The sequence below is a fragment of the Pongo pygmaeus genome, chromosome 11 (genome assembly GCF_028885625.2).
Source record: "Pongo pygmaeus isolate AG05252 chromosome 11, NHGRI_mPonPyg2-v2.0_pri, whole genome shotgun sequence".
Lineage (NCBI taxonomy): Eukaryota > Metazoa > Chordata > Mammalia > Primates > Hominidae > Pongo > Pongo pygmaeus.
The window spans coordinates 25,777,310-25,799,197 of NC_072384.2; the positions used below are offsets into that span (position 1 = coordinate 25,777,310).

General features: G+C 46.1%; 2 protein-coding genes across 8 annotated transcripts in view; one reads left to right on the forward strand and one right to left on the reverse strand.

Annotated features, from left to right (window-relative positions):
• Nucleotides 1-14,532: 14,532 nt before the first annotated feature.
• DBI (diazepam binding inhibitor, acyl-CoA binding protein) lies at nucleotides 14,533-20,145 on the reverse strand. 4 transcript variants are annotated; one of them, XM_054478780.2, is made up of 4 exons: nucleotides 20,014-20,145; nucleotides 18,770-18,887; nucleotides 16,284-16,346; nucleotides 14,533-14,834 (listed from the first exon to the last, which is right to left on the reverse strand). In XM_054478780.2, the coding sequence occupies exons 1-4, from the start codon at nucleotides 20,020-20,022 to the stop codon at nucleotides 14,761-14,763; spliced, it is 264 nt and encodes an 87-aa protein (XP_054334755.1). In that variant the 5' UTR covers nucleotides 20,023-20,145; the 3' UTR covers nucleotides 14,533-14,760. The 4 variants fall into 4 exon arrangements, with proteins under 4 accessions (XP_054334755.1, XP_054334757.1, XP_054334756.1 ...); XM_054478782.1 differs by lacking the exon at nucleotides 20,014-20,145 and adding an exon at nucleotides 19,611-19,805; XM_054478781.2 differs by lacking the exon at nucleotides 20,014-20,145 and adding an exon at nucleotides 19,546-19,737.
• A 13-nt stretch (nucleotides 20,146-20,158) lies between these two features.
• Nucleotides 20,159-21,888, forward strand: part of C11H2orf76 (chromosome 11 C2orf76 homolog) — an 89,034-nt gene continuing 87,304 nt past the window's right edge. For 2 of the 4 annotated variants that reach the window (XM_063647364.1, XM_054478776.2), the window contains exon 1: nucleotides 20,159-20,284. The gene's annotated coding sequence lies outside the window, so the exon portion shown is untranslated. Of the gene's footprint in view, nucleotides 20,883-21,888 lie in introns of all 4 variants that reach the window. The other 2 variants (XM_054478777.2, XM_054478775.2) reach the window with 2 other exon arrangements.

Genomic DNA, 21,888 nt, shown 5'->3' on the forward strand with positions numbered 1-21,888 from the left:
ATGCAGACATTTTTCATAATGTACTTTAGGGTAGAAAAATCAGGTTATAGAACTTTATACACAGTATGATTCCCATTATGTGCTAAATGATTATGAGAGATTATTTGTTCTCTTTTTATAGTTTTCAATATTTTCTAAGTTTTCTGCAATGCATGCATATTGTTTTTCATATTTGGAAAAATATTTCTTAAAATGCAGCAGTTTGGAGACGGGATGTGAAGATTTCTCTCTGGGGATTGAGAGGGCAATATTGCCAAGGCGTGTTTAATATCTCTTAAAAATCAATTTGCTTAAGGATAATCTTGCTATATTAAAATTAAAAAGAAAGAAAGAGATGAAAAATCAATTTGCAAATCTTTTTTCTTTTCTTTTTTTTTTTTTTTTGAGACGGAGTTTTGCTTTTTGCACAGGCTGCAGTGCAATGGCGGCATCTCGGCTCACTGCAACCTCTGCCTCTGGGGTTCAAGTGATTCTCCTGCCTCAGCCTCCCGAGTAGCTGGGATTACAGGCATGCTTGTATTTTTGGTAGAGACGAGCTCATCTCTACTAAAGTTTCTCAAACTCCCGACCTCAGGTGATCTGCCTGCCTCGGCCTCCCAAAGTGCTGGGATTATAGGAGTGAGCCACTGCTCCTTGCCTCCTTTTCTTTCTTTTTAAAATCTTTTTTTCAGTCTGGCCAAGAACATGGCAAAATTTGCAAATTTTTTGCTTATACTGTAAAGAGTGCAGGTTCCAGTTTAGATTCGTACTGATGGAAATGTTGAGTCTGTGGGTAGGAGGAACAAAGCCTACTGCTGAAGAGCAGGGCTCTGCCTGTATTCGGCTGGGGCAGATGTATTATAAAACTTCCCGAGGGTGTAGTTGTAAGGCAGGGCTATGAACTGTGTAGGCAAAACAGCAAAACTCCATCTCTACAAAATGTTTTTTTTTTTTAAAAAAAAAAAAAAAAGATAATGCAACTAAAGAAAATCTGTGTAGTGAATACATAGGAGTTTGCTGTAAAATTCTTTCAACTTTTATGTATGTTGAAAAAGTTTCATAACCATCCATAGTGGCAAAGGTTGCTGCTATGCTCTCTTGCAACACAGACAGCTTTAGTGACAAATTTCCACCATCCACAGGGAAAGTGAAGGGTCACTGGAAAAGAAGGAACAGGGCAAAGGGAACTACCACTTATGGAGTCTTGTGGGACGTATGTATAATGTTGTTGTAGCCAGAAAAATGACAGAAACCTCTCTCGTACCAGCATACACAAAAAAGAGTTACATTGGAAAGGACAGTTTGAAGCTTCATGTGGATAATATGAATCTCTTGCAGCTTATATTTTCCAAAAATGGCTGCAACAATCTCCCATCCCATGAGCCTTTCCTACAATATGACTTTGACTTTCCTCCCATGAAGAGATGGGGTTTATGTTCCTTCTCCTTGAATTTGGGTGGGCTTATGACTATGGCAGAAGGGATGCTGTGTGATTTATGAGGCTAGGTTATACCAGGTGACACAAATTCTGCCCATTCTCTGGGGACACTCACTTTGGGAACTCGGCCACCATGCTCTGAGGAAGCCAAAGTCACATGGAGAGCCAGGTGTGGGCTTCTGGCCAATCGCCAGCATCAAGCATCTACCAGACACATGAGTGAGGAGGCTCTGTGGGACTCCAGCCTCCACCATCAGGTGCAGCCTTGGGAGCCATCCTGAACAAGACCCACCCAGCTGAGCCCAATTAACCCCAGAGCCATGAAAACCATAATGAAGTGATTGTTGTTATTTTAAGCCACTAATTTAATTTCTGAGGTGACTTGTTACACAAAAATAGAGAACTAGAACAACGTCTATCTCTTAGCTCTTCCTCTCTTTGTTGTTGAACTCATACTCTCCTGGTGGGTGGCAGGGTGGAGGGAGTGGCTAGAGTAAGCTCCAGGCTTAGTATCTCCATGAGAAGGAGATTTTTCTTTTAACATCCAAATACAATCTCAGAGGACAGCTGGTGTGTTGTTGACTGCTATGCCCATCTTTGGAACGTCACTGTGGCCAGAGGAACAGGATTCTGTGACTGAGGCTGCCATTTGTTCACTCCAACATACATTTCCTCTTTCCCCTGGTAATGACATAAATTCTCCTGATTTTATTCATGTTGGCAATGTGCCCATCTCTCTTGTAGCTAGGGATGGCTAGGTGGTTAAATTCTGGCCAATGACAGGTGTGTGGTCCTTTACAGAAAGATCCTGTATCAGCTCCTATTATTCTAACAGATCACCACAAATGTAGTAGCTTAAAACAACATAAATTTATTGACTTACAGTTCTGGAGGTCAGAAGTTTGACATGGGTCTCACCAGGCTATAGTCAAGGTGTCTGGGGGACTGTTCCTTCTGGAGGCTGTAGGGGAGAATCTGTTTCCTCACCTTTTCTAGATTCTAGAGGCTGCCATGTGCCTTGGTTAGTGTCTTCTTCCATCTTCAAAGTCAGTGATGGCTGACTGAGTTGTTCTTTTTTTTTTTTTTTTTTTGAGACGGAGTCTTGCTCTGTCACCCAGGCTGGAGTGCAGTGGCGCCATCTCGGCTCACTGCAAGCTCTGCCTCCCAGGTTCACACCATTCTCCTGCCTCAGCCTCCCAAGTAGCTGGGACTACAGGCACCCGCCACCACACCCAGCTAATTTTTTTATATATATATTTAGTAGAGACGGGGTTTCATCATGTTAGCCAGGGTGGTCTCGATCTCCTGACCTCTTGATCCACCCGCCTCGGCCTCCCAAAGTGCTGGGATTACAGGTGTGAGCCACCGCGCCCAGCCTGAGTTGTTCTTACATCGCACTACCCTAACATTGCCTTTTCTGCCTATCTCTTCCACACTTTAGGACCCTTGTGATTACACCGGGCCCATCTGGATAATCCAGGCATCTCCTCACCTTAAAATCAGCAGATTAGCAACCCTACTTCTCCTTTCCATGCAACCTAATCTATTCACAGGTTCTGGAGGATTCAGACACGAACCTCTCTGGGTAGATCATTATTCTGCTAACCACAAATCTTTAAAAAGGAAAGTTACCCGTTCATCCTTTCTTCTCCCTTCCTGCTGTCTTGAATGGACTCCTGATACATCCACTTCTAGGATGAGGTACTGTGGTTGGCAGCCTGCCAGAAGCACCTTTTGGCAGTTGCTGCAAAGAAAGAGGAACTGTTCTTAGCAGGCTGAGAGAAGGATGCCAGACGGACAAAAACATCAGATGTTCATTATAAACATCTGCTGCAATAATGCTGCATGATCAACAACCCCTAAGACTCAGTGGCTTACGAGATTTATTTGTTAATTTCTAGCTCACAGGCCTTCAGTTGGTGGTGGCTCTGCCAGGCTTATTTGGGATCAGTTGGACTTGCTCAAGGCTGTGGTTAGCTTCAGGTAGGCCTTGCTTATCTTTCATGTACCTGGCAACACTGGCTCCTTGGCATCTTCTTCCCATGGCAGATGGCAGAAGTTCAAGAGGGCTGGCCAAGCCAAACAAGCTCATATAAAGCTTTTTCTTGCATCATGTCTGATCACATGCCGTTGTGCAAAGCAAGTCCTATGACCAAGCTCGAGTGAATGGGTGGGGATGAGCAGTTCACTTCTAGTAGGCACTCTTCAGATTGGCACAGTGAAGGGCACAGACAGATAATCCTTTACAGAGGGTGCAAGGGGTTGGGAACAGTCATCCAATTTACCACAGTGAGCTAAGCCAATCCACTTCCCTCATCAGTGAGGAAGTTTTGCAGGGATGTCTCTTCATGCTCACTTGACCTGGAGGAGTGCTACAGTGATTTTCTTCCCCCTACATCCCATGCCCACTATTTTTAAAAATACTGAAAAGTGCAGAGACTAATGTAACAAATACGGAATACATGCTCACAACCCAAATGTAAGAAACTTTTAGGCCAGGTGCGGTAGCTCACGCCTGTAATCCCAGCACTTTGGGAGGCCGAGGCCGGTGGATCACGAGGTCAGGATTTCGAGACTAGCCTGACCAACATGATGAAACCCCGTCTCTACTAAAAATACAAAAATTAGCCAGGCGTGGAGGCATGCGCCTGTAATCCCAGCTACTCAGGAGGCTGAGGCAGGAGAATTGCTTGAACTCAGGAGGTGGAGGTTGCAGTGTGCCCAGATCTCACCACTGCACTCCAGCCTGGGTGACAGAGTGATACTCCATCTCAAAGAGCCGCTTAAATTTGTGTCCTTTTCATTTTCTACTTCTGGAGCACCAAATTTTTGAGACTCTCACATAACTATAAATGCAATAGTTTCTGTTCCGGAATCCTGGGTCCCATAACCTAGGATTTTACCATACTTATCTAATATGGGCACAGCCCTGACTAATCACAGTACCTTTATTACCTAGGAATTGCATTTGTCTGCATGTAGCGGTCTCCTGAAAAAAGTGGTTTCAACACACAAGGATCTATTATCTTACAGAAATAAATTTTGAGGTAAGTAGCCTAGGGATAATTCAACACTTCTTCAGAGCCACCCGGAATCGAGATCCTTTTATCTTTCTGTTTCCATCCTCCCTGCTTTTAGGATAGGAGAGAGTAGTCTTCAGCATGAGACCCATCCCTAAGTAAGTAGCTGATTTGGGATTTTGTCTTGGCTAAAGTTAACGACCAGCTGGTCTTAGTTTCTCCTTACCATTAGAGCGCTCAGTAATCATCTAAGTTGTACGATTGTTTGTTTTGCTTAACTTTTTGTTGTTGTTGTTTGTTTCTGTTTTTGTTGTTGTTTCAGTCTTTTTCCCATTGGGTTTGACCAACTCTATATCTGACTTGATCATATCCAAAGGAAGGTTCCAAATTATGGGGAACAAGGCCTCTAAAGTGACTTCAAAAATGATATAATTTGGCTTATTTGGAACAAAAGTTATACAGGAAGTATTGTCAAATATAAAATGGTGTCTGGTTTTCTTTGGACTGTATTTGTATAAATGTTATTGGTATGTGCTCCAAAATGATGGGAAACTTCTGTAATTCTTATGTGACTTAGTGTACATTATCAGTAATAATCATAATTGCAATGTTAAAATTATTGTGTGAGACAGAGGTAACAAATTTCCTTGTCAATTGTGTCTTTGACTATGGCTGCCCTAAAACTTTTTCTCACCCATGGACAATTGTTGTCTTGTTTTGGTCCTCTTTAGAAGGTGGTTTTATAATCAGCTATGAAACTCTAACAGGTGCTCTTGAATGCAGGTTTCTGAAAACTTTGGAGATTGTGGCATCAGAATAGAGGAAAAACTTTCAGGACTCATGGAGAGCTAAAATGTTCATGAATATCAAACAGAACAGGAGTTAACTTCATGGACTGAACTAATCATTTTGACTTTTTGCTTGAAACATTGCTGATCCTTTGTTTTGTGTTTCAGAGTCTTGAAACTTTTCTTTTGAGCTATTGACAGCTTTTAACAATTTAGTACACTCCTATAAACAAAATTTAGAGCATATGTTTCTCTCTACCTGATCTCTCTAGAATTTGAAAACTATTTGTGAGTATTCTTTTTTTTGTTGTTGAGACAGAGTCTCGCTCTGTCACCCAGGCTGGAGTGCAGTGGTGGGATCTTGGCTCACTGCAAGCTCCGCCTTCCAGGTTCACACTGTTCTCCTGCCTCAGCCTCCCGAGTAGCTGGGACTACAGGCACCCGCCACCACGCCCGGCTAATTTTTTCTGTTTTTAGTAGAGACGGGGTTTCACCGTGTGTTAGGTAGGATGGTCTTGATCTCGTGACCTCGTGATCTGCCTGCCTTGGCCTCCCAAAGTGCTGGGATTACAGGTTTGAGTATTCTTAACTTATAGCAATACAGTTATTTGCACAAGTGCAGTAAGAATCTGTTTTCATTTGTAACAGAATACAACTGGAGAAACTGGTTATTTTACCAAGGCTTTGACTGGAATGGTATGCTTTCCTTTAAGGAATCAACTTTGACTTATGGAGCTAATAAAAGCCCTTGGGGAAACTGGCCTCATACCTTGTCTACACAGTCCCTCTAAAGGGTTTCTGACTTGTGGTTAGTAATGAATGTCACTTTCCGATAGGCCCAGGAGCCCCAGGTTTATCCAGGGACCTCAAGAGGAGAGGAGATTCACCCAACTCATAGGTATTTGATGATACAAATCCATGGCTGGGCTTGGCTTTTAAAAAGTCTTATCTGAGAGAAAGTTCCATCAAAGCCAATTTTAAAAAGCTTATGTGAAAAATAATTATTCTTGATGTACTTTATACAAATAATCTGGCCAAGTATAATAAAGCAAATTGGTCCTACCATGATTTGTCTTTAGTAAAAATGGGAAACTGGAGAGAGAAAAATTACGTTTCAAAAACTATAGTACGCCTGTTGTTAGATTCTAGTCTTGCCTAATGTTTTTCAGTTTTTATTATTTTCTACAGTTTGGGCTGAATTCTAATTTTTCCTGGCTATAAGTCTCCAACATAATATTTTTAATTTTTTTCTTCTTTCTTTTCCTTTCTTTCCCAGTTTTTTTTTCTAATTCAAAATCACTGAAAACTAAGCTATGCTTTCTTAAAGCCCTGTGAACTGAAGCTAGACAACTTAAACTTCAGAAGAAAATAACAGCAACCTATTTGCATACATAAGCCACTTTCCAGGATAGCTCTTTTGTTTGTTGTTGTTTTTCTCCCTTCCTCCTTCTATTTTCTCTTCATAGGACAAAGCCACTAATGAGCTTTTGGAACCCACTCATATAGGAATAAACTGTCCTAGCCATGAGAGATCAGATGCAACCTGAGACCGGAAACTCATTTTCTTTTCAAATGCTTTCTCCAAAAGATGTTAAAAAAGAAAAAGGGGAAAATGTGAAATGAAAATCTTGGGGCCCCAAAATTACTAAGCTAAAGGGAAAAGTCAAGCTGGGAACTGCTCAAGGCAAACCTGCTTCCCATTCTATTCAAAGTCATCCCTGTGTTCACTGAGATAGTTGCATATCTGATTGCCTCCTTTGGAAAGGCTTATCAGAAACTCAAAAGAATGCAATGATTTGTCTCCCACCTACCTGTGACCTGGAAGCCCCCTCCTTGCTTCGAGTTGCACCCACCTTTCTGGATGGAACCAATGTACTTCTTACATATATTGATTGATGTCTCATGTCTCCTTAAAATATATAAAACCAAGCTGTGCCCCGACCAACTTGGACACATCTTATCAGGACTTCCTGAGGCTGTGCCATGGGTGTGCATCCTCAACCTTGGCAAAATAAACTTTCTAAATTAACTGAGATCTGTCTCAGATTTTTGGGGTTCATACCCACTAGGCTTGATCTGTTTTTCATTAGTAATGCCTGCTGCTAAAACTGTTCAAGCACCCTCCCTCTAGGCCCAGGGATGATCATAAAGCAGGTGGAGATGCAAGACTGTAAGGGTCGGTTTTGAGGGATAGAATTGGTTTAGACTCTCCAAATCAAGGATGGGCACATAGATGTTCAAACAGCTAGCCAGCTTAGGGACTTTGCCTCCTGGGCCATTGTGTGGCTGCTTTTCATCCATCCCAACCATAAAGAATTTTTTGCTTCTCATAGACTTAAAAGAGATTGCCAAGGACATCAAGACACTTGTGGTGAAGCCTTCTGGGTATAATTGTTCCCAGTTATGGGGTTTATGAAACTAGAGCTATGACATAATTTATTGACTACCTTAGGACAAATTTCTAAGGAGACCGCAAAAAAACATTTTGGCACAACAAAAGTCTCTAAGTTCCTTAGCTCAAATAGTTTTACATTGCTACATATTTAACTAAAAACAAGACTACAGTAGCTCAGTTCATAGAACTTATAGAGAAGCCAATTTTATAACCTCGCTTTTTGGCTCTTAAAAGGTTCTAAGGTTGATGAGTGACTGTCCAACTCCATTCTCATCTGGCCTAGAACATTTAATTGGCTGTAAGTCTTTTGGCTCAAAGTCCCTTGGCAATAAGGGTTCCAAGGGACAGAATGGACATGGGGCATGCAGCCACACCATCCTGGCAATAATATGTGACAAAATAAAAGTTTGTCTGTCCTCTATGCTGCCTCTGGCAATTCCCGGCCAAAGGGGAGAAATGAGAAATCACTGTTAGGCACTGCTTAGTGTTTTTATAAAGAAACACCTGAGACTGGGTAATTTACAAATAAAATAAGTTTAATTGGCTCATGGTTCTGTAGGCTGTACAAGAAGAATGGTACTGGCATCTGCGCCTGATAAGGCCTCAGGAAGCTTCCAATGATGGAAGGCAGCAAACGTTTCACATATGAGAGCAGGAGCAAGAGAGTGAGGAGGGGGAGGTCCCAGACTTTTAAAGCCATCCATGGGGGATCCACCAGCATCCCCTGGCCCCCCCCCACACCCCTGCCCCAATCCAATACCTCCCACCAGGCCCCACCTTCCACATTGGGACTCACAGTTCAACATGAGATTTGCAGGGAACACACATCCAAGCCATATCAATAATGAAATCCAAGCTCCCCAACAGAATGAACGTACCCCCTTTTGGCCAAGAGGACCCTAGAGAAACCTTGGAAGCTAAGTTCCTGAGCATGATGAGATGGGAGTTCAGACATACCTCATTACACCCTCTCCCTGGCTAACTATCCTGAGGGCTAAACAGAAACCAGCCCTTTCCAAAGACTCCACACTGATAATGTAGATGATCAGCTTATCTTCCCAGGTACGGAACAAAGATGAGATTAATTGTTCCTTCACCCCTCCCTGAGACATCTGCTTCCTCTATTCTCTTTTCCTTCAAATCTTATTTTAGTAAAACGTAGACTTAGTAGGCACTGACTGAGGTCTCACAAGTATGTAACCATTCCTGTCACTGCCACCCCGCCCCCATCCCCTTTAGGGAAACTGTATAAATACTAAACCTCCCGAGAGCTTCTTTGGAAAAAGAAAAACAGCCACAGATCTGTCTGTGTGGCTCGTGTGTTTTTCCCAGGCATGCCCTCAAAGCTGGCTCAATAAACCTTGATTGATGGGGACACCTGCCTCAGTCACTCATTTTGGTTGTCAACAGCTACATTAAAAAGAAAATATTTACAGTTTAGACTCATGTTCATTCATTACTTAGCAAGGATACTTACCAAAAATCATAAAATGAGAAAAACTGTAGACCAATGATTTATACTCTTCCAAGGGTTGAGTTGTACCTGAGGCAGCGGGTTGTTGCCAAGAAGGGGATGGGTTCTCTGCTTGGAGGGGGAGGAGAGGGCCCCCCCATGGCACATCTGTTGCGCTGCGGTTTACAGCTTTCAGGCAAGAATGAGTCTTCATTATCTTTAAACCCTAGGGTCCAGCACAGGACTTCCCTTATTCTGGGGTTTATTCTTAGCTATCCTAAGTCCTTTTGAAAGAGAGATCAACTGTGACCACAAAATAAACAGGAGAAAACACATTCTGAACTTCTCTTCCGTGGGAGCTGCAAAGGGCACAGGCCTTGTCTTGCCCTGACCCAGACCCCAAAGGCACAACTCTGCAAAAGCCACCCCGCTGATAATGTCTCTTGGCTCATCCTCAACTTCAAATACCTATAATTTAATTTTAAGCACCCTTAATCATGTGGGTACTTCAACTACCGCCTCACCACTTCCCAGCCCAAGCCTGGTTCTGATCAAGCCAGCCAGCCCCAGGGGTTTTCTCTTTCTCCTTCTCTGGCTTTCAATGGACACATGACCTTCTGCTCAGCCCCAGCTTACTGACGAAGAATATGAGGCTTACAGAAGTGACATACCTTGTCCCATGTCTATTTAATTTGGGTGGCGACTGAGTGAAAGCCCCTGCCACTTGAAATTCAGTGGCCTTTCCATGTTCCCTTCTGGCTGGCTCCTGATCCTTAGCCCTGATTTCCAGACCTGTGAATCTTGGAACTATTTGTTTGGGGAGGACATCCTCAGATAACCCCCACTTACTTGCGTGATTGACCCCTAAATTGCTGAAGCCCTGCTAAGGTGAGGAGCAGCACTGTGCGGCCAGGCCAGGCCAGCCCACCGGGGAGACCTCTGGGCCACAAACCAGCTGCTGTTGGGTAGGCACTGCGCTAAACACTGATCCATTTTGTCAGCACTGTGAGGTGCAGATTCTACCCATTTTCTAGATGAACGAACTGTGGCTCCTAGATGATACATGATTCAGCACTGAGAGACTGAAGTAGGATTCACAAGTCAGTGTGTCACCAAAGCCAGATTCCAGCTAAGATGGACCAGAGGTGCCGTGGACTCCTCACAGACGAGGCGACGCTTGGTGATGCCCCCACTGCCAATCTCGTTTGTGTTGCGGGAAGTCAGGGACCCCAAACGGGGGGTCCTCCACTTATTCGACCTCTCACCTGGATGGATGCTCCTGCGGAAATCTATACTAACGATAGTGTGTGGATGCCTGGGGCTACAGATGACCGTTGCCCTGATCAACGAGGAGAAGGCACTGCATTTAATGTTACTATGGGTTGTAAATACCCACCTCTGTGCCTCGGATATGCAGCTGGTTGTATCCATCTAGTAACTCAAGTCTGGGCTGCTTATCTTCTGGAGAGATTAGCCACAGGGGAATGGGGATATTTGGTCTCCAGCCTCTCCCTTTCTCCTTTAAGACAAATGAAAAGGGGAGTAATACGAGATACCCCATACTTTCCATATAAACCTGTAGGAAAACCATGTCCTAAAAATTTTGAGGGCCCATCTAAAACTTTAATTTGGGAAGATTGTGTTAACTCACATGCAGTAGTATTACTCATATAGTTTAGTAATAGACTGGACACAAAAGGGCTATTTAAAAAACAATTGCTCCTCTGGCAGAAGGGAATGCCTGGAGGCTACTTATTTTATTTTTTATTGGGAGGACGAGGATCTTCATCTTACCTTGCATAGGAGGTTCAGCTCCTTCTTTCCCTTAAAATGGGAAGATAAGGGCATTACCCCCCTGAGGCCTCGTATGATATTCCCCATTCTGAGTCCAGAACACCCAGAACTTTGGAAATTGCCTCTTGCCATGTCCAGACTGCGAGTAAGGGAAGGGGAAACTTTTCTGTCTGTTATCCCCACTACCGCCCCTCGCATCCGTGATTCTGAACCCCATGATAAATCCCCTTTGAACCCTTTTCCTCTTTTTGATGCCGATCCTCCTTCATGAGACTCCAATTGGCATTATGACAATTCTTCTTGACCCAGGTATGCCCCTCTACCTCTTCGGCATCCCCAGGCACCTTGGATTGCTTCTTTATGGTGGAGAACATCGGGCGTTGCCACCGCTGCCCCTCTCCCTCAGTATCAACGTAGATTCAAACATTCTGCTTTGTTTACCTCCAGCCTGACAATTCCTATACAGAGTTGTGTTAAGCCTCCTTACATGCTGTTAGTGGGAAATACCAAAATTTGGACAAACAATCAAACTGTCCAATGCATTAACTGTCATTTATACACTTGTGTTAACTCCCGTTTTGACTTCAGGAAAAGTGTAATGTTGGTTCGAGCTCGAGAAGGAATCTGGATACCAGTAACTTTACCCAGAACTTGGGAGTCTTCCCCCTCAGTACATTTAATTAATGAAGTGTTACAACGAATTCTCAAAAGATCTAAGAGATTTGCTTTCACTTTAATTGCTGTGATCATGGGCCTAATTAGTCACTGCACTGGCCACCACTGCTGGAGTGGCATTACACCAATCTATTCAAATGGCTCATTTTGTTAATGATTGGCAAGCCAATTCCACCCAAATGTGGAATTCTCAACAGGGCATTGATCAAAAATTAGCTAATCAAATTAATGATTTAAGACAGTCTGTTATTTGGCTTGGAGATCGGCTAATGAGTCTTGAGCATCACATGCAAATGCTATTTGATTGGAATACTTCTGATTTTTGTATCACACCATATTCCTACAACAAGACTGACCATTCATGGGAAATGGTCAAAGGACACCTGCTGGGTAGGGAAGATAATTTATCTTTGGACATAACTAAATTAAATAAGCAAATTTTTGAAGCCTCTCAAGCTCATTTATCCATTGTGCCTGGAGCTGAGGTGTTAGATCAGGTGGCAGAAAGTCTTTCTGGACTAAACCCCACGACTTGGATTAAGTCTACTGGGGGCTCCACTGTAGTAAATTTTGGAATCATGTTTCTCTGTTTAATTGGCTTGTTTTTAGTGTGCCGGACCAGTCAAAGAATCCTGTGTCAAAACTGAGAGAACGAACAAGCCTTCGTCGCCATGGCACATTTATTATAAAAAGAAAGGGAGAGATGTTGCGGGAAGTCAGGGACCCCGCAAGGAGGGACTGGCTACAGCCGCGGCAGAGGAACATAAATTGTGAAGATTTCATGGACGTTCATCAGTTCCCAAATAATATTGTTGTAATTTTCTTATGCCTGTCTTTACTTTAATCTCTTAATCCTGTTATCTTCGTAAGCTGAGGATGTACATCACCTCAGGACCACTGTGATAATTGTGTTAACTGTACAAATTGATTGTAAAACGTGTGTTTGAACAATATGAAATCAGTGCACCTGGAAAAAACAGAATAACAGCGATTTTTAGGGAACAAGGGAAGACAACCATAAGGTCTGACTGCCTGTGGGGTCGGGCAAAAAGAGCTATATTTTTCTTCTTGCAGAGAGCCTATAAACAGATGTGCAAGTAGGAGAGATATCACTAAATTCTTTTCCTAGCAAGGAATATTAATATTAATACCCTGGGAAAGGAATGCATTCCTGGGGGGAGGTCTATAAACGACTGCTCTGGGAATGTCTGTCTTATGCAGTTGAGATAAGGACTGAGATACGCCATGGTCTCCTGCAGTACCCTCAGGCTTACTAGGGTGGGGAAAAACTCTGCCTGGTAAATTTGTGGGCAGACTGGTTCTCTGCTCTCGAACCCTGTTTTCTGTTGTTTAAGATGTTTATCAAGACAATACGTGCACCACTGAACATAGACCCTTATCATTAGTTCTGCTTTTGCCCTTTGCCTTGTGATCTTTGTTGGACCCTTATCAGTAGTTCTGCTTTTTCCCTTTGTCCTGTTCCCTCAGAAGCATGTGATCTTTGTTAGACCCTTACTAGTAGTTCTGCTTTTTGCCTTTTGAAGCATGTGATCTTTGTACCTACTCCCTGTTTTACACCCCCTCCCCTTTTGAAACCCTTAATAAAAACTTGCTGGTTTGAGGCTCAGGTCGGCATCATGGTCCTACCGATATGTGACGTCACCCCCAGCAGCCCAGCTGTAAAATTCCTCTCTTTGTACTCTTTCTATTTCTCAGCTGGCCGACACTTATGGAAAACAGAAAGAACCTACGTTGAAATATTGGAGGCGGGTTTCCCCGATAATTTGTCCCCAAGCGACACCCTGTGAGCCAGCCCTGGGTGGTAGAAGGACTCCTGTGGGAGCCACAGGAGCAGGTGCAGCCCCAGGCTGCTGGTGCTCTCAGAACTGCACAATCACTGCTTTCTGAGTAACCGGTACAAGTACTTTCTAGTGAGGGGGGAGGGCATCTCCCAAACCGGCTATGACCTAGTCACCTGGGGTGCCTAAAAGTCTCTCTCATCTGTGCCTCACTCCAGCTTTGGAAGTGGGACCTCCTTGTCTAAGCCACTCTTCCGGAGTAAGCTGCACAGCCCAAGGGACAGATTTCACACCAGCACCTTATGCTAGCCCAGAGAGACAGATGTCACTCACTGCAACACAGCAGAGGTGCAGACTAAGTGGCAGCCAGGGGCCATGAGAGGGAACGTGGTGGAGGGGGACAAACAGGGCCCTCCCGGCCAGTGAGCCCTGGGCTTGGATCCAGTTAAATCACCTCTGAGCCTTAATTTCCTCACTCAAATAATGGGCAAAGTAATCCCCGTTACACAATATTGAGGTATGATCCCCACTGCAAAGGGCCGCAGGATTGTAAACCCAAGAGCTGGAAGGAAACATCTGGCAAGAAGGGTCTAGAGAGCTATCTCCTTTTCTTCATTATTACTTTTCAACAACCTACCTCCTACGTCCTCCAGAGTCAAGCTCCAGCCTTTCTTCTCTGCAAGCTCCCAGGGTTCTGCTCCCTGCAGAGGACATACCCCTTGCCCACTGACTGTTGCCCACACAGCTGTCTGTGGCTTCCCCTGGGACTTGGGGAACACCTCCTGTCAGGTTCACACTCCATTCCTGATGGGGGCTTCCACACTGGCTCATGCACTCTGGAATCAGGGACCAGCTGGGCCTCAGACAAACCTCAAACACTATAAACCCTGCCTCACACAGGGCCTGGGGCAGGAACGTCTCTGTCAGAAGTACTTGCAGACTGTGGTCTCAGCCAGCCTGCCTCATCTTCCTTGGCGTGGCTGAACTGGGAAGGAGGAGAGAAAGGTCGCTTCTACCATCCTCCTCCTCCCCACAAAGGGCCAGCACACCTTGAGCCAGGGTGCAGGGCAGGACTGCCCGCCTTATACTCTACCAGGTATGCAGCTGAAGCACTACCAGAGGTCTTTAGAAAAAGGAAGCAAGGCTGAGGTCAGACAGAGTAAATGATCTCAATAACTCAGATCACTAAAGTTATTTAAAGTAACAAATACACTTTTAATTGATTTCAGATAAAAACTACTCAAGGAAGGTCAGTAATCGTTTTAGCCCCTAATCTGTTAGAGCCGTATGGTGAGCAGCCTTGAGCAGCTGGGTTAACTGGTTATTTTCCCGAATTCCCACCATCCACAGTATTAGAAAAAAACAAGGCATTGTCTCAGTTTAGGATAAACACAAGGCACAGTAATCAAATCCAGTCTCTCATATCCCGTATTTTTTCTTTAGCTCTTCTACTTTGTTGATGTAAGCTTTCATGGCATCTTCCTTGGAAGTCCCTGTAAGGAATCGACAGGATTATGTGTCAGGGAGGTAGCATGGTAGGAAACAAGCAGCCTCCAGAGCCCCAGGCAGCTCTGCTGTAACTCTCCTAGGCTCAGTTTCTCACTTAATAAAGTTGAGATTCTACTAATTGCATGTTGGAGGAGACAGTATCCATGGAACCTGGCCCGAAGTGAATGCTCCATAAGCAACTGTGCTCAGAAAGCCTGGTGGGGCTGGCCAAGATCTGTCGCCCATCTGCTGGACACCTGCATCCCCCACCTGTCCTGGGGGAATGGCCAGTGTGAGCCTCGGGAGAGAGGTGCCACCCTCCAGACAGGCAGGAAACTGTCACCGTGGTGACTTTACTGGTCCTGCTAACTCTCGTGGCTGACATTGGCTTTGGCCTTTTCAGTATCTCTGTTTTGGGCTCCTATCTCCCAGAGCTGTTAAGCTGGCAGTGAAAAAGCAAAGCCAGGCACGCTCTTCTCCCCAGAGAGAGGCTATGAGAAAAGTTTCAGGAACTCTGAGCAAAAGTGGCTGCTTCTTGGAGGGGAATGAGACAAATCTTTGTCTTCTTGCTGCAGCAGAAAGGACACTGAATATATCCCTTAGAGACAGTGACACCCAGTTTCCTGGATTCTATGGTGAAGGAGAGAGACCCTTTGGAACTCAGAGCTTGTTCTGAAGCACTGGAGAGTACATGGGGCCTGAGGATGGTATGGAAACGTCCCATGAAAATGGCCAGGCAGATGGGCATTCCCTTCCCAGTTACTTGCAGATCCTAGGAGTGTGTTTATTGTATCGTAGCCCTTTCTGAATTCAAGGGTTTCTCATTTGCGGAAAGACAGAGGGCTTATTCAGAAACTAGCCAGCAGGAACACTACTGCTGCCAGGAGCTTTGGTGCCAACTCTTGGGTCTTGCTGCTGCAGGTGGCACGTGATTAAGTATGAGCTTGGATACTTCTTGGCTGCTGGTGCTTAGCATATAATGGCTCCATTCACTGAGCCTACGATGCCAGCGGCAGGCCATGCATTAGCTCATTCCCTTCTTTTATGTACCCTTCTGGCTAGGAAGGAACTGGGGAGGGCCACTGGGGTTAGGGGGTCACCGCCTGGCCTTGTGGGGGAGAGGGAGCTGCAGACAGGAAACCACCCCTCATTCTGAACACATCCGAAGCCCACATCAACTACATCACTTCCCAAACTATTTTTCAGTGGCCTGGTTCCCAGCCCCTCCTCTCTAGATGATACTCCTGCTCAGAGATGGTGCTTTTAGAAAAGGCATAAATGGTGTTAGGAGAAAAAGTAGGTGGCCCGGTTTTTTCCCATTCTGGCACAGGTCAGGCTGGTTTCCCACACGTGCCCCATTGATTTTGTTTTCTCTCCTCTTCCCTTACACTTCATAATGAAGACTCTTTCATTACTGGGTTTCACAAATGAGGGAAACTGATTAGAACAATTACCTTTCAGCTCATTCCAGGCATCCCACTTGGCCTTGCCCGTGAAGTCCAACATCCCGGGCCGTTCTTAAACAAGGGAAGAAAAGGCATTAGATCTGGTTCAAATTCTAATGGAGAACTTGATCAACCTTCTTGCCATAAATGCCATCTTCTATTACACCTGTTCCTTCTAGGCTCTGTCATGGGGTTAAATAGGTCTAGTAGAGTGGGTTCTGTCCTAAGAAAACCAATGTATGCCAATCCAAACTTTAGAGAAAATAGGAAGAACACTATTCTTATTACAAGATAGCCTTTGTCTTACAAGTTAAATGACTCCAAAATTTCTCCTTTAAAAAAATTATACTTTAATTACAATTAAAAAAAAATCCATTCATATGCCTTAAAATTCAAAAGCTACAGAGGAAAATACTATAAAGTTTCTCTCCCACCCCTGCTCTTAGCTACCCAATTTGTCTCCCTAATCATTAATGATATCAGGTGTCCTTTCCTATGAACTGTTTATATCCTAGCCCCATTTTTCTACCAAATTGTTAGTCTATTTCTTGCTGATCTGTGGGAGATTTCACCAAGGGTAAGGTTTCTTTAAGTTATATGATGACTTTATGCTTATAGACCCGTTATCATCTGCAGTTGGGAAACACACTCACCATCTCCCTGTTGTCCTATTTCACTACCATGCCCAGCCCCAGAGCCATAGGGAACAATCAGAGTCCGTAGCCTGGAGCACTGTGCCTGAGAAAATGTCCCTGAGCGCTTTCAAGGAAGTGTTCCCAGGGACAGCTGAAACAAACTGCCCTTGCGGTCATCATCAGGATCCTAGAATAGCACTCCTTGACAGCTCTCTCCAAGCGGTGGAAATGGAAATGTACATGTATATTTGCAATGTCCAATTCAGGAGCCACTTGCCACACCAAGTACCTGAAATGACTACTGGGCATCTGAAATGTGGCTCCTGTGAATGAAGACTAAACTCGATTTTATTTAACTATTTTTAGTTAATTTTTTTTTTTTTTGAGACAGAGTTTCGTTCTGTTGCCCAGGCTGGAGTGCAGTGGTGTGACCTGGGCTCGCCACAACTCCGCCTCCCAGGTTCAAGTGATTCTCCTGCCTTAGCCTCCCAAGTAGCTGGGACTACAGGCATGTGCCACCATGGCCAGCTAATTTTTGTATTTTTAGTAGAGATGGGGTTTCACTACATTGCCCAGGTTGGTCTCAAACTCCTGACCTCATGATTCACCTGCTTCGGCCTCCGAAAGTGCTGGGATTACAGGCATGAGCCACAGCGCCCAGCCTCAGTTAAAATTTATATAGTCATATGTGGCTACTGGCTATTATACTAAACTATCGTGTTTGGACTATCATGTTTTATAATCGTGTAATAGGGCTGTACAGTACAGCCCTAGAGAGAGCCGATGACACCTCTTTGATCAGTAAGTGATAGATTCCTATGCCAATCTTCTAGACTCATGTGAAAATCAGTAACTCTAGTACGGGCACAGGCCAGTCTCTGTGAAAATAGTTTGTCAGAAAAGCATCTTGGCACCTCTGGCCTACCCCACTTCACCTTTCCTTCCCCTCCCTGGAAGGACAGAGTTTACGAACTCACTGTAAAACTCATCTTCGCCACAAGACCTTCTTCAACTAAGTGCTCCATGTGAACCCCAGGGTTTGATTTGGTACTGCCTGTGAACTGTCATTCTGGGTGCCATTTCCTGCTTCCAGCTGGTTGGCAGCCAGCCGACCTGCTCCATCTTCCACCCCAGTTACTGTGAAAATGGGGACCATGCTCACCTTCCTCCTCAACGGGGCAGGGGAGACCTCCCTTCTGTGCTGCCATGATAACCCTGAGTCCTTGCACATAATGCATTGTGCTGTTGCCTCAGTATCCACCCATATTTCAGGGACTTAGGGGACAGAATGAAACCTGCCCAAAGCAGGAAAGATGTTATTACAGAACATGACAATCCAAAGCACAGCCTCAAAATCTGCACCAAGATTTCTGGACAGGGAAAAAGTTGTCATCAGGAAGGCACAGACTTGTTAGCAAAATGCTCTGACTTGGCCCAAGAAACCAGGTGCTTCTCTGCTCCTGACATCAGGCTTGGCCAGGCTGTCAAGTGCTCCAAAAAGTGCTCCAACTTTGATCCTGCCCATCGAGGGCAGAAGCTGAACGGCTCAACAATGATACCACTGAGCTGAGAGCCTTCAGCAAGTCTTTTCCAAGCTGCAGCCTTTGCTTCTTCCCTAGTAGAGAGGAGCTGCTGGTGATAACCAGTAAAGACCTTCTAAAACCAGGATTTGAATTCTGCTACTACTGGAGACACTGAGAATCCAGAACATGGTCTTTTCCACCCCAGGAACCATCACCATACCCCACCTGAAGAGTAGGACCTCAGGCAGTTTGAGAGTGAAGTTCCCAGGGACTTCCAGTCTGGGCTGCTGAGCCTGCTTTGATGAGCAGAGGCCCTCCCAACCCCCGCTCTGCATACCTGTATTTATGTCGCCCACAGTTGCTTGTTTGTAGTGGCTATAGATGAACAGCATCTCATCATCTGCTGGCTTAGTCTTAAGGTGCCTAACCTCCTCTGCAGCTTTCTCAAACTCAGCCTAAATGGAAGGGAGAGGAGGGACTGAGGGCCTCCTCTGGGTGGGAGAGGGTAAGAGTCCTGCTGTGGCCTGAAGACAGCCCAGTTACAGGGATGGAGAGGTGGGAAAGGTGGCACCCTTCGGGCAATGCAGCCCCTGAAGTGTGTCTGCCCCTCCCTGCCCCAACGGGGCAGCTAGAAAGATTCAGCAACACAAGAAGGGGAAGCCCCTCCAGTTCACTCATTCAATCGAAAACCATATATCCAGCGCTCTCACAAACGCAGGCATCAGGTCTGGAAATACAGCAGTGAAGAGGACAGGTCAAGCCTTCGCCCGCAGTGGGTGTCCACTCTGCGGGAGAAGCAGCGCGGCCAACTGCCTGGCCGCCACCGGGCCAGGCACTAGGGAGTGGCCGGGGCTTTAGCGAAGCCGTGGCCTGGGGACACAGGGGGCACAGTATGCTGGAAACAGCTGAAAGGGGACAGGGCATGAGTGCCGCGGTGTCAGCGCCGGAGCCCGTTGGTCCCCTCCCTCCCCCTGGGGCCCGGGCGTTCAACACCGACCTCTATCCCAGTGCCCGGATTGGCAGAGGCAGGCGGGAGGAGCCAGAGGTCGCCCCACATAGCTCGGTCTCAGACAAGGGTCTACACTGGAGGGAAGGGAGGGGCCCCTGGGTCACCTCTCTCCGGGCCGCGATTCTTCTCGTCCCGCACTCTGAGCACCCGGCCCCGTACTCCCCCTGACCTCCAAGCTCCCGGCCACGGCCTCCTCGCTTCCCCACTCCGCCGCGACGTCCTGCCCTGTGCTTCGGGATGGGGACTGAGTCTCCTCGCTCCTCCAATCCGTGCAACCCCTTCCCCGATCTTTCCATCAAGCACCCTCGACTCCCACCCCTCTCCCGCTACACGGCGAAGTCCACCCCATGGGCAACTTTCCGGCAGTTGCGGGGTGGGCAGCAGATTTAGAAATCCCCAAACGGAAAATCCCGCTCACAAGGCTCTGTCCAACGAATCAGGGCTGGGCATGGATCCATGAGGAAGTGAGGGGCACGGAAGGAAAGAGCCCGAGAGCTTCTGGCTGCCGGCTGAGCCCCCAACAGGCCTCCCGCCCGCTGCACCTTCGCAGCCTGGCTGTGCACGCGCTGTACCTGAGACATCCTGGCCGACTTGCAAGAACTCCAGGAAGACAGCGGAGGAGGCGAGGACCAGGAAGCTATCGCCCAGACTGCACTGGCAAGCGCCTTTAGAGGCGCGGTCCACTCGCCCCAACCCTTCTCGGGCGAGCACCGGAAAGCCAATCAGAAGCCAGCTATGCGCTAGGGGCGTGCCCAGCCCCCGCTGCGGCGCCAGCCCCGCCCGAGCCCACGTGGGACCGCTTGCGCAAGCGCTGGGAGTAGCCGAAGGGGACGCCGGGAGCAGGTGGGGACAACGGAAGTAGGGCGCTTAGTTTTGCTGCCGGGAGTTGGTCGAGAGTTGGGTTTAGTCCTGGGCCGTTGTGGGGACGGCACGCCGGGGAGGGGGAGGGGACGGAGACCGAAGAACGGAGGTCCTTATGTTTCTTTGCTTTCCTTAAATCTCTTGCCCGGCCTGAAGAGGCCGGAAGTTGCATCTCTGGACAAGTAAACTCTGAGACCTGGGAATGGCGGGCGGGACCCGCTCCTCCCTTGGGGTCTAGAGGAGACCCCCGGAGATGGTCCCTGGTGAGCAGCGTGATGGTAGAAAGCTGGACTGGTCTCCCGAAAGGCGAAGCCGAGGCTTCTTCCTCTGAACTTTTGGCACGTTCTTTGAGTTGCCTGTAGGCTTAGTGTCAGTCCTGTATTGCACATTTATGTCTGTGACGCATTTCTCCTTCTGGTGCGTTAAAGGCAGGGACAGTGTCTTATTTGTCTTGGTTTAACAAACTTGGACGGGACGAAGTGCTCAGCAAAGATTTGTTAAATGAATGGCTGTTTATTGAACTCCTGTTGGGTAAACTTGGACTGTTCTAGACCTTGGCAGACAGCAGTGAGCGAAGCAGGTGAGTCCCTGCAGTCTTGGAACTTACAAGTAGGGACAGTAGTTTATACAATAAGTTAAATATAGAGTTCTTTAGGGGCTTAGAGAGTTGGAAGTTTATAGTTTTAAATGGAGGAGGGGGAGTATTGAGGGAAGGTGACATTTGAGAAAGTTCCTCAAGGAGGGGAGGGAGGATTCCAAGCAGAGAACAAGTATAAAGGCGTGGGCAAGGAACCAGGGGAAGAGTAGAAAGATGAGGCTGGAGAGTTTTGGCGGTGGCAGACTGGCTAGGTGATGCAGAAGTTGGCCATCACAGGGACTTTGTCATGCTGAGTGAGATGGGAAATCGTAAAAGGGTTTGAAAAGAGGATGAGGAGACGGAGGGGAACGTCTTTGCGAGATTGTTACACAGCCTAATCTCCATGGGAACAGAAAGGAGCAGCACAGGTGTCTGGAAGTGTTTTAGGATCGATGTTTAAGAAGCTAAAAGAAGACTTCTCTGGCAGTGGTTACAAAGGAGCTGGGTGAAGAGAGGGAAATGATGGAAAATTCTCTGGAGATCATTAAAAAAGCAAAATCATTCCTCTCTAATTCATAATTTGTGGCAAGAGGGCTGGACTACAAATCTCTGCCCTGCCTACACCTTCCACCTCCCTAGGAAAGGTAGACGCTTTCAGACTTAACTTGCTAACTTAATGTAGGTCAGGTTTTATGGAATGTTTGGGAAGAAATGAAGATGCAATAGGGAACAAATCTAGGGTTTTCAGTCTGAGCATAATTTTGTTTGAGAAAGGAAAACCAAACAAATTAACAAAAATCTTGGAGTTACATATGGGGAAGGTACACTGAAGTGTAAGAAATGCAGGTTTCTTCGAAAATCACAATTTAGAGCTGCTTTTTCCATTTGAGGCCTGGATTTGTTTTTGCTCTACTTGGTGCTTACAGCTTCCTTGATGGAAACTCAGATTATTGCTTGTGTGGGCCAGATTTGCAGTCAAATATATCTCCTAGTCAGCAGGTTTTAAGTT

What these genes read in the sequence shown, in the direction of transcription:
- DBI (XM_054478781.2), bottom strand. Translation starts at nt 19,737, where the DNA reads ATGGAAAGATCGGGGAAGGGGTTGCACGGATTGGAGGAGCGAGGAGAC. An exon ending in GAATCGCGGCCCGGAGAGAG is followed by an intron (nt 18,888 to 19,545) that starts GTGACCCAGGGG and finishes CCTTCCATTTAG; the next exon opens with GCTGAGTTTGAGAAAGCTGC. An exon ending in TGCCTGGAATGAGCTGAAAG is followed by an intron (nt 14,835 to 16,283) that starts GTAATTGTTCTA and finishes GATTCCTTACAG; the next exon opens with GGACTTCCAAGGAAGATGCC.